This window comes from Pipistrellus hanaki (genome assembly GCF_964339955.1).
Source record: "Pipistrellus hanaki genome assembly, chromosome: 1".
NCBI classification, from domain to species: domain Eukaryota; kingdom Metazoa; phylum Chordata; class Mammalia; order Chiroptera; family Vespertilionidae; genus Pipistrellus; species Pipistrellus hanaki.
In genome coordinates this window covers 55995223-56007270 of record NC_140503.1, presented here as the reverse complement: position 1 = coordinate 56007270, position 12048 = coordinate 55995223, and the positions used below count along the sequence as shown (strand labels likewise).

The 12048-nt window shown below is 41.0% G+C and overlaps 1 protein-coding gene across 2 annotated transcripts in view; it reads right to left on the bottom strand.

Annotated features, from left to right (window-relative positions):
* CEP152 (centrosomal protein 152) overlaps positions 1–12048 on the bottom strand; it is an 85886-nt gene that overhangs the window by 40093 nt on the left and 33745 nt on the right. For both annotated transcript variants that reach the window (XM_084884789.1, XM_084884788.1), the window contains 3 exons: positions 10776–10923; positions 6940–7031; positions 6137–6300 (listed from right to left, as the gene is read on the bottom strand). In XM_084884789.1, coding sequence (XP_084740915.1) covers positions 6137–6300; positions 6940–7031; positions 10776–10923 — 404 coding nt within the window. The remainder of the gene's footprint in view (positions 1–6136; positions 6301–6939; positions 7032–10775; positions 10924–12048) is intronic.

The following is a 12048-nucleotide window of genomic DNA, read 5'->3' as shown; positions in this document are numbered from 1 at the left end:
GGCCACATTTAAAATCAAATAACAGCTACGAACTGCAACGGTGGCCATGTGTTTGCCTATACAACCCTATGCCAGGATTTCAAAAGCAATTTTAACACGTTAAGCGCCCACTCAGTCACCGGTGACTGACACTACACTTTCCCTCCGGAAGACAAAACGGACTGGGCCCTTAACATGTTAACCTTTGTCAGACACAAAGACATCCCTTTGGCTACATCCCCATGTACAGGAATACATTTATTCCTAGGCGGACCACTCCTAAGCTTCGTCCTGCTGCTCCATCGAAAGGTCAGCCACCGGGACTTCAATATGGCACATGCTTTTGTTTTTGATAAGCTGCACGATGTATATGCATATATATGTGTGTCCTTTATAACTTCGGGAGAAATACAACAAAACAAAGGAGGGAAAAATAGTAAACACAAGTCATCCTAATCTACAATTTCTGTATTTCTTTTACTAAAACACAAGTCTAAGTGGATATCAGAGCAACTGGGGGGAAAAATAACAAAAATAAGAGCCATTTCATCCCAATTTTAGTTTCAATAAATTTCAAAACTGCAATGAAAATTTATGCTCCTTCTCGTAATGGGTTAAAAGAACCAGTTCATCTTCCCGCCTTAAAAAACTGGAAAACCAAATAAAATATCTGAAACACTGATTTTCGTTGTGTTTAGTGGTTTTTCGTACAGTCACGGAGTTGTGTACTATCAATATTTTAGTATATAATTTTTAAAAATATATTTTATTGATATTTTATAGAGAGGAAAGGAGAGAGATGGTGCCCACAGCAGCATAGCACAGTGATCCCTGAGAAAAGAAGAACGAACGGGAGTCCTCGGCTGCCACAGCTCCCTGCCTGCTTTCTCCAGGTGGAGCCCAGGGAGAGGACACCCAAACAGGACCCAGCAATCTCAGGTGCAAAGACCTCAGTATGGGGAGGACAAAATGGCTAGAATTTGAGGAGGAAAAAAAAGCCACACAGAAAGCAGCTCGAGAGCTCTATGTATGAAAGTGAGGAAGTTACCTCAAGGCCAGGAAAAGAACAGAGTGGGAAGTATTTGCATGCCAATGAGCCACAGTGGGAAGACCTCCTAGTTCAGAGCATCAAATACTGCCTGAGTAATGGGGCCAAATAAGCCCCAGCTTAGAGGCTGCTCTAAACCCAATCTCACAAAACCTACAAAGTAGCCTCAAAAGGATGAAGTGAATTCCAGGTAACTTAACTGTGTCACAGGAAAAAACAAACAAACTGTATTTTAAAATATACAGTAAAATCCAACTTCTACAATACAAAATTTTAAGTGTCCAGCACCCAATCAAAATTTACCAGGAAAGAAAATAACTAGGAGATCAATCAATCAATAGACTGAACCAGAAATGCCACCATACGTTTAAGAAGGTAGAAAAAAATCAAACATAATGAGGATAGAAATGGAAGACATAAAAAAGATCCAAATTGGACTTACAGAGACAAAAAATGACAATATGGTTGCCTAGAGCTGTGTGGGCAGGAAGGGGTAATGGAGAATAACTGGTAATGGGATGGGGTTTTTGAGGGGGAACATTAAAATGTTCTAAAATTCGGTTGTGGTGATGGTTGCACAACTCCGTGACGGTACGAAAAACCACTGAACGGTACTCTTAAAATGGGTCAATTTTATGGTTGTGAAATATATAAACAAAGCTGTAGAAGAAAACAAACAAGCACAAACACTATATGAGTTCCATTCGTATGAAGGCAAACCCAATCTATAGTGTTTAGGGATGAATATTAGGTCTTGAAAGGATAACAACAATAAACAGAAACAAAATGATTGCCATAACAGTCAGAACAGCAATTACTCTGAGGGTGTGACTGGAAAGAGGAATATGGGCAATTTCTTGATCTGAGCAGTGGTTCCATGGGTATTCATGTTAAAATCATTCATTCAGTTTATGCTTCACGCACTTTTCTTTATGTGTTGTATTTCACAATTTTTAAAAGTTAAAAAAAAAACAAAAAAACTAGACTATAAAAACACTAGAAAAATACTGCCAACAAAATTTTAAACAGGAAAGATGATAACTTTCAACCCTGGCTAGGTACATAGAAATAGGTACCTATTTCCCAGTCAGGATGTGGGAAATAATGCAAAATACAGAGCTACTTAGCAACATGTATCAAAAGCTTCACATAATGTGCAAATCCTTTAGCAAGAATATTCCTCCATATCTTAAGGAAATAATCAAAGATGTGAATAAAGACTTGGCTATAAGGATGCTTGTAATAATAATGTATTATTTACAATTTCAAATTTTTTGAACAGTGTGTCACTAACTAAAATATATTACACTCATCCACAAATCCATTAGTAAATACCCTATATAATAAAAGCCTAATATGCAAATCAACCAAACAGCAGAAAGACCAGTGGAATGACCGGTTGCTATGACGTGCACTGACCACCAGAGGGGCAGACACTCAATGCAGGAGCTTCCCCCAGCCTTCAGGCCCCAGATCAGCCAACATGGGTGCCAGTGGGGGCCCCCCAATCACTCCACCAGTCGCCCCACAGATCAACCCTGATCACCGGCCAGGCCTAGGGACCCTACCCGTGAACCAGGCCTCTAATATATAACAATATCTACTGACTAAAGATTTCAGAATGTATTAAGGCACATTATAAAACTATATTTTACATTATTTTATCTCTTAGAAACATCAAACCAGATGTGGACATTATATACCAAAATGTGCCGTGGCCAGTGTGGCTCAGTTGGTTGAGCATCGTCCCAGGCACTGAAAGGTCGCCAGTTGGATTCTCATTCAGGGCACATGCCCAGGTTTCAGGTTTGATCCCAAGTTGGAGTCATTTGGGAGGCAACCAATCTAGGTTTCTCTCTTACATCAATGTTTTTCTCTCTCCCTCTCCCTTCTTCTCATTCTCTAAAATCAATAAAAACATATTTTTAAAATAGAAATTATATATTAAAATGTTAATAGTGGTTTTCTTCATGGGAATTTAAGTAAGATTATAGGTGCTTTTAATTTTCTTGTTTTCTCAATCTGTATTTTCCTTTTTCTTCCATAATAAAGGAGAAAGTTACTTCTAAGAAAAATAAATATTGATAGTATGTACCCTTAAAATGATGCTAACAAAATGGAACCTCATTGCTGAGTTTCCCTCAAAAAAATGCAAAAGGAAAACATAATTGTGAGATAAATAGCAAATTCCAACAGAGGGGCTTCCTAGAAAATAGTTGACAAATATTTCTCAAAACTGTCACGGTCTTCAAAAAGAAGGAAATCCAAGAGGAGCCTAAGGAAATATGACTCTAAGTATAATGTTGTATCCTGGATGTAATCCTGGGACAGAAAAGGGACATCAAGTAAAAACGAAGACCATCTAAATCAACCATGGATATATCAGTCAATGATGCTAAATCAATATTATTTTATTAATTGTAACAAAGAACCGTGCTGATGTCGGATGTTAAGGGGAAAATGGGTGCAGAGTATACAGAACTCTTTGTATTATACTAATTTTGTTTAAACCTAAAACTGTTCTAAAAGACTAACATTTATTTCTTAAAAAAAAAAAAAAAAAGAAAGAAAGAAAGAAAGAAAGAAAGAAAGAAATAGTATCTGAGTTAAAATTTTTACTGTTTTCAGTTTCAAATGATTCCAAAGGAAACGTTAGTGTATAGGCTACATGTACACACACTCATGCATACTCATGCATACAGAGAGAGAATTAAGAACATATATAGTTTTAACATAATAAAAGGAGCTCCTTCCAATATGCTACATACTTATCAATATACTGTTCATATGTGATATATATGTATCACAGTGTATATATATATATATGCCTGCATATATAGATCTCACCTATTTTAACCACTTATAGAATATGTGAATGTAACAGAAATAGACTTATATAAGAGATAGAATATAAAACATATTGAATGCATCTGCCCATGCTGTGAGACATGGTGAACTGACTTTAAGCAGAACACTTATTTTGCTCAGTTAACAAATTATGCACCCCTCATTTCTTTCCTCACTGACTGCTGACCACTGAAACAGCACATCATGTACTCCTGGAGGGAGCCAAGTCAGAGAGCAGAGAAAGTACTTGCTAAAATAATTTTCTCTTCTTTCCCAAAAGGGAAAAAGTCAACGGGGGTGACCAGCCCTGCATAAGGCTCACTACTGAGCCCTGTGGAAGTTGGTTCCCCTGAATCCAAATAAACTGTAGTCCCTTGTGAAGCCTGCTGAGAAGACCAAAGGGAAAAGGCATTCCACTTGTTAAATGTTTATTATTTGAGCTTCGCAGCCAACTATAATAAGGGAGAGGAGAAGCTGTGTGCAAGCCACATGCAGATTCAGTTACTCAAATTCCACGAATGTGAAACAGAACACTGAGGCTAAACCCTCCACATTTACCAGGCGGTAGCTGGAGGGATGTAGTAGCTGGGGATGAAAGCGTGGAGCCGCTAATAATTGGGGCTGTGATTTGAAAGCAGCTCAAGTCAACAAAGAACTAAAATTCTCGACACTGGGAAAACCGTTGCTTCCTCTTGTTCTAAGAATCACAGGCCAGCAGAGGAAGAGCACCAATCTTCTCTCCTATTGCAACTCTCACGCCGATCTTAGACTTTCTCCTCTAAACCGAATTCTCATCTATTAAACTGCGGCTGGGTGGGATGACTGTGGCTGAACCTTTCTTCACATAGCCTGTGTTTCATCGGATTCTTCTCGCTGCGCCCCAAAGGCTGCCCACTCCGTGTTCGTTACTCTCCACTGTCCCAGGTGCACATGGCTGGCACTCCCTTTCCCACGACAGAGACGTGATGTCTCAGATTTATTCTCTATGGGAATGGGCTTTAGATTACTAGAAGATTTGGGCTATGAGTATTACTTAAGTAGAAAGAGCAAAAGTAGAATACATTTTAGTAGACAGTGTGAAGTCAGTCTACTTGAAAAAAATATATATATGATATATTATATAATATATATATTATTATTTACCCAATTTTCAAGCTAATTATAGCATAAATTAAAGCAATAATACACTGGAAAGAAAGCTTTTCTGGCGTGAACTAAATATTTAAAATAAATGACATAAAGAATGACGTTTAAGGCCAAATGGTTTGCCTCATGTAAACACAGAACAACAGGTTTACGTGACAGTGCAGTTTGGGATTCAAGTATTGGCTCTGCTGATAATGGCCCACTTTCTTGGGCAGAAGAGGTTAGCTCTTTGAACTCTGATTTTCCCAATTCTAATGTGTTTAGTAATAACGGATCTATTGCTTTTCTCAAGGTTGAGATGTGGATCAAGGACCTTTTGTAAAGAATGTGTTGAGTAAGAAGTGGATTGATATAAGGTCTGATCAGTGGTGTATTTTAACTAATCATCTATTAAACATTAATAGTAACACCTACCATTGATTAAGTGCCTCATGTGGTATAACATATTACATAAGGTCCTTTTTTGGAAAAGGACCATCCTCTCCTCCATTCATCTTTTAAGTGTGCATCCTCTCCTCCATTCATCTTTTAAGTGTTTACTGTAATGATTCCTAAATATACTCCCTCCTCTAACACCACGTGTCCGCCGCCGTCAGTTCCAGGGAGGGACAATAAAACAATCTCTTTCATAGGACTGCTAAAATAGCTGTTAAAAATCCCTATTTTTAGACAAAATCCCTAATTTAAAAGTAAGACCACAGTAAGATTCCTAGGGAAAATTAACGCTTATTTTCTCATAGACTACTGATAAATGCCAGATGCCTGCCTTCAACAGTGTTAATATAATAAAAATAATATGCTTCGCCTTAATAGTAAAACAGATCCATAACCTCAACTGTAGAATTTACTTTGTATATTTTAGCTAGATTAGTCATTTTTTAATCTTACTAAAACTGATGTGCCTATTGGTGCTGAAGTGAGCGCAATATCAGTTCTTGAGGTTTCTGTTCATTTTGATATCAGACATTTGCAATTCACCAGATATTACTAAGCATACTGCCCTACATTCAAGGACCCCTTATAAGCTCGTCGCCTCATGCCTGGTGCCACTTGTTTACTAAGCCTCATCAGTATGATTAATGTAGACTCTTCCACAGTACACTATTTTCTCCATACCTCTTCACTTTGGATTTTTCCCAGTTGGCTTTTTTAATACCCAAATCCACGTATGATTCCATGAGTTCTGCGTTTAACTCTCCTTCTGAGTCACTTGGAAGTACTCCTAGTCTTGCAGCAGATTCATAGAGGGAAATTTCATCTTTTAGTTGTGTTAATTCTTCCTACAACACAAAATTACTAGAAGTTATTTTCCTATAAGAAGGAATCAGGCATTCTGTCTATGCTTCAGATTCATTTTAATAGTCAAGAGAAGGCAGAAACGCTACTTCAAACACACGTTAGCGCACGTTAAATATAACTTTACAGAGGCCAGCGCGGATCAGGTTTTCCAATAAACTGAATGGAGGAGCGAATGCAGGAGGAAGCACATGCAAGCAGCTCCTCTCACACGTCCCTCACACTCTGTTCTCCTCCATGAAAAGTATCCCTGCAGCTGAGGTACCGGTGGCAGCACTTTTTGGCTCACTAGAGCGGGAGACAGAGTAGACTGGTTTCCCAGCAACAGCTGTACTTTATAGTTTGCCAGTGGCGAAATGGCAAACCGCCTCTTTCCAGTGGAGACACCAGCAGGAAATGTCAGCAGCGCCGGAGGAGGAGGAGGAGGTAGGTTTCCCACGCCCATAGGTAACCTTTTCTCTGAAGCACACACCCAGACAGGCCCCGGGCTTGACCACCCAGCCATGGGGGCGAGACTGAGCACAACTCTGATGGGCTGCTTTGGAGATGGTCCACTGCCTCTTTGATATAGAGAAATCCGAGGTGATATAACCCAGCCATCTCTTCCGAGGGGCCACGCTCACCTGCAAAGCCCTGTTCATGTTTTCGCTCATAGAATGTGCCTTCTGCGCTTGCTGCAGCTGGAGCCGGAGCTGAGCCACCTCCTGGACTGAGCCTGGTGGGGGAGGTCACAGAACACACCAAACGTAAATGGCCAAAGCACCATGGGGTACAGAAGACATGAATCCACTGAGGCTACAGAAAGTGGGATTCTGCTTTATAACGTTTTATTATCTCCTCAGGTGCATACAGGAATAGCCAGGGGAACCCAGAAGGCATAGGCCCAGGGTTTAATATGGCTCCCCGTATGTCTTCGGGAAGTTAAAAACTGTGACTTTGCTGTGAATCAAATCACGTCTCCACACCTGAACACTCCAGAAGTCCTTTAATAGGAGCATACCCTCCCAACTCATAGAAAGCCAGAGTGGAAATTCTTTGGAACCCGTTTCTGCCCTCGAACAAGAAAACGACATCTGGTTGCCTTCAGCTTCTTTCTAAATGTTTTTATTTCCGCCACTCTGACCTCCACAAGTGAAAGAAGCCTATTAGAATTACGCCTCTGGAACTTTAGTAACCCAGTATTGTAAATGAAACATGGGCGGTTCCCATTTAATTGTTTTCTTGTTTCTCTTACTCTTTTTTTTTTTTTAAGCTTTTATTAATTTGAAAGAGGAAGGGGGATAGAAAGATAGACGCATCGATGTGAGAGAGACATCAACCCGCACACACCCACCCCTCCCCCACTGGAGATTGAGCCCACCACCCAGACACGTGCCCTAACCAGGAATGGAATCCACACCCCCTGGTTCAACCACTGAGCCACACTCACATGGAGTCAAATGAGGCAGTGTGGGGGGAAGAGGATTTCATTTACAAGGAACTTTATTGGGTTTCCTCAAAAGAAAATGAGCATCTGGGAAATGTTTAAGCAAAGTAATGATGACATATTATGCAACTAAAAAAAAATCGTATTTTCAAATCCTTTAATGGCAAGGAAAAAGGCTCCTAGTTTATGACATGGGAAACAAAAGGATACAAAACTAAACAGAGAGGGGAGACCTAAATAGAGCATGGTCCAAATTTTGATCGAAGCACACACATTTAGACAATCGTTGACATTAGTACTTTTGACTTGTTTTGCTTTGTGTTTTTAGAGAGTGGGGAAGGGAGAGAAGAACATCGATGTGAGAGTGAAACATCAAAGGTTGCCCTTGCATGTGTCCCAAATAGGCTGGGGATTGAACCTGTAACCTAACTGCTTGGTGTTTTTTTTATAAGAGAAAGCTTCTTTAGAAAGTTACCGAGGTAGATGATGTGAGCTTCAGAAGAACTGGGCTCAGGACACCAGGCAGAGAGGAAAAAGAAGGGCCCTTGGAAATCAGAGAAAGAAAGCAAACTCCACTAAAAAGAAGAGCCCAATGGGCGTGCTCTAGGGAGCAAAAGAATGAGCTAGGTGCTCTGTCCTGAGGGTTTTAAAGGTGGGGATCTTAGGGGAAGTCTTAGCGGCAGATCCCAATGGAGTATTCATCAGCTTTCCAGGTATGTCCTTTCAGGGCTGTGGTCTCCACTGATCGGTGGGCACCTGGACAGGGGACCATTAGTCACTGCAGCTCGTCCTGATGTCAGCCCAGCATGCAACTGAGGCCTACCATTATCTCTAAGGACTCAGTGCTGAAGGGAGTGGCTGTGCAAGGGCCTGCATGGGAGCCAAACGAGACCATTCTTCAGCCCTTTGTCCCTCCTCTAAGGAGGTCTATCACGTGACCAGCGGCATGCCAGGGGAGGAAAGGTCAGGGGAGGGTCCGACCCGCATGACCATCAATGTGAAGGGTCAGGAAGTCTAAACCCATGACCAGAAACACTCTAGGGGAGGAAAGGTCACCCGGAGGCAGGTCCTTGTTTTCCTAGTTTTGCCCATTGCCAGGTACTTGGGATTTCTGTCCAGGGGAACTTTGTACCTGGCCCATCGTCCTTGCTCTGCTCATGTCTACCACATTCCCCACTCCAGGGTCATGACTGATTGATTTTTGAATGGCCCACTCATATACACATTGTACCAATAGTCAGAATTGACTCAACATGCCAAAGTGTAACTTTCATATATAGTATGTTAACTAATAACCTCTGAGCTATTTCCACAGCATGGAAAATAAAAAATTTAATTATTATTGCCTTTTACTCTAATATCATTTTATAAAAATGAATAGGAAATCTAAAGATGTTGAAACTAATAATAGGAAGCATATTCTCAAACTTAATAGCATGGAGACCATAGGAGAAATCTTAAGCATGACAATCCTGGACGGTGTACTCAGTGGCTCTAGTGTCTGCCCCTGCACCAAAGGGACATGAGTTCGAAATCGGATCAAGGGTACATAATGGGTTGCAGGTTCAACCCCTAGTCCCCCTCCTACCCCTTTCCCCCGCCTCCGGGCCCATGCAGGAGGCAACCAATCAATGTGTCTCTCTCACATCAATGTTTTTCTCTCTCTCTCTCTCTCTCTCTCTCTCTCGTTCTCTCTCTCTCTCCCTCCCTCCCTCTTTCTTTCCCCTCCCTCCTTCCTTTCCACTCTCTATCCATGGAGCCTGCCTGGTGTGGTTCAGTGGTTGAACAATGACCTATAAACCAGGAGGTCACTGTTCAATTCCCAGTTGGGGCACATGCCCAGGTTACGGGTTCGATCTCCAGTGTGGGGCGTGTAGGAGGCTTCTGACCAGGGCCCAGGCCAGACGTAACCAATTGATGTGTTTCTGTCTTTCCCTCTCTCTTCCATTCTCTCTAAAAACCAATGGAAAAATTGGGTGAGGATTGATTTAAGAAAAAAAAAAAGCATCACTGGCTTCAAATTACCAGGTAAGTGGCTATATTCCATTGTGAGAAGGAAAAGTAATTTTAAAAGTTACACAAAATGACAGAACTACATGATCAGTGATAAATTCTAAACAGCAAAATATAGCAGGATTTCATATCATTTTCAGCTTTCAGAGATAGAATCTACATTATAACATGTAACTTATTATCTAATTTTTGAACATTCAGCTTTGGTACATTTTCAAAAGCAGGGAATTGTCTATGTGGTCTTCATTTCACTTAAAAGAAAGACATTCAAATGTCTACTGCAGTTCCCTCTGTGCAGTAGAATTATTGGTTATTTTTATTTTCTACTTTATATTGTCTATGTTTTCCAAATTAGTTACTAGCAATAAATATGCACAAGCTCTGACACATGTATAATAACTATGTTTAAAAAACTGTCACTAGCCGAAACTGTTTTTGGCTCAGTGGTAGAGCGTCTGTCTGCGGACTGAAAGGTCCCAGGATCGATTCCGGTCAAGGGCATGTACATTGGTTGCGGGCACATCCCCGATAGGGGGTGTGCAAGAGGCAGCTGGTCGATGCTTCTCTCTCATCGACATTTCTAGCTCTCTATCTCTCTCCTTCCTCTCTGTAAAAAAATCAATAAAAAATATATATTTTTTTAAAAATTGTCACCAGTTTGGCTCAGTAAATAGAGCGTTGACCTGCAGACTGAAGGGTTCTGGGTTTGATTCCAGTCAAGGGCATGTACCTTGGTTGCAGACACATCCCCAGTAGAGGGCGTGCAGGAGGCAGCTGATTGATGTTTCTCTCTCATTGATGTTTCCCTCTCATCGATGTTTCTCTCTATCCCTCTCCCTTCCTCTCTGTAAAAAAATCAATAAAATGTATTTTTATAAATAAATAAGTAATAAAAATAAATAAAAAATTGTCACCAATGATCTTGATTGTCTTTTCTGGGTTTTTATAATTCAAGGCTCCTATGTCCTCTCTGCCACACTCCCCAGCCTTCGGGGAGACCACAGTGCCTCAGACACCTACCTGAGTGCAATAAGTTGGCACACTGCGTTTGACTCTCCTCTAGACTTCTGGACAACCTGTTAATGATCTCCGTCTTTTCTAATTTGGTTGCTTCTTGATCCCTTTCCAGTTGTTTCACCTTATCTTTCAAATGACAGCAAATGTCTTCCTAAATAGAAAAAGTGTTCGAGAAGTCACTCTTATGATCCATTATTAAGTATTAAACTATCAGTTATCATTCATGATTGGGTTTTAAGTCAACTATAAAGTCATCACATGGCAGCATCACTCTTCTACAAGGGTAAGTGCCTGGGGCTGGCAGTCAGGTGAACCAAGTCATGCATTCTTAGGTGAGTCATCAGCTTCTCAGTCTGCTTTTTCTTTTGGAATTTCACTAACAAAGGTTGAATTCCATGATTTCTAAAGTGCCTTCTGCTCTACATTCACAAGATACTGCTGTCCTAGAACGAGGCCCTATTTAGGCCCAAGGAAAGGCAGTACGTTCCTATTTGCCGTGTAAGTGTCCGTAGACACAGGCAGGCCACTCTGACTCCGAAGCGTGGAGTTTCTATCCCAAGACAGCAAGGACACAGATAAACACACAGAGACTCGCTCGGCTCTGAGCATCCAAAAGCTCATTCAGTTCTGAGCGGCCAAAAATAATCTCTCCGTTTTCTCAACGTCTTCTAAACTTGATCTGTTCCTCTCATGTTTTTCCTTCTACCTTTCACATGTCTTATTTCTCTTCATAGTCTCCTTGCAGGTGCCTGTACAGTGCCTTACACATAGTATGTACTACAAAAAAAAAAACTTAAAAATACATGACAAAGAACAACAAATAAGATGAATGTGTGCACACATGCATGTGTGTACCTGTATGGGGATGTACGTATAAATATACAGCATGTACACAATATTCAAGTTTCTTCAAAAAACAAAAAGGTGTTTGGGAGTAGTGAGTCAGGGAAGTGCCGGAGTGCCGGGCCCCTGTAGGGGAAATCATCACCTCTCATTCAAAAAGGGCTTCACAGGCTGAATTCCAGGCCAGCGGAGCATGAGAAAGCAGAGAGGTAAACCGGCTAAAGTTCCCTGGGAAAGCCTGAAGAAATGAATAGAAAGAGGGAAACCAAGGAAGGGCTTTAAAGCAGAAAGAAAGCACTAGGGCCTGCTCCATAGGAAAACCGGACGCCTAATAATGCCCTAAGGATACCACCCAAAGGCACACCTCAGAAGGAGACAGACAGTGCCCTAAGCAGAGGAAAGGGACTCTGAAGTCTCCTGTTTTGGCTTAACA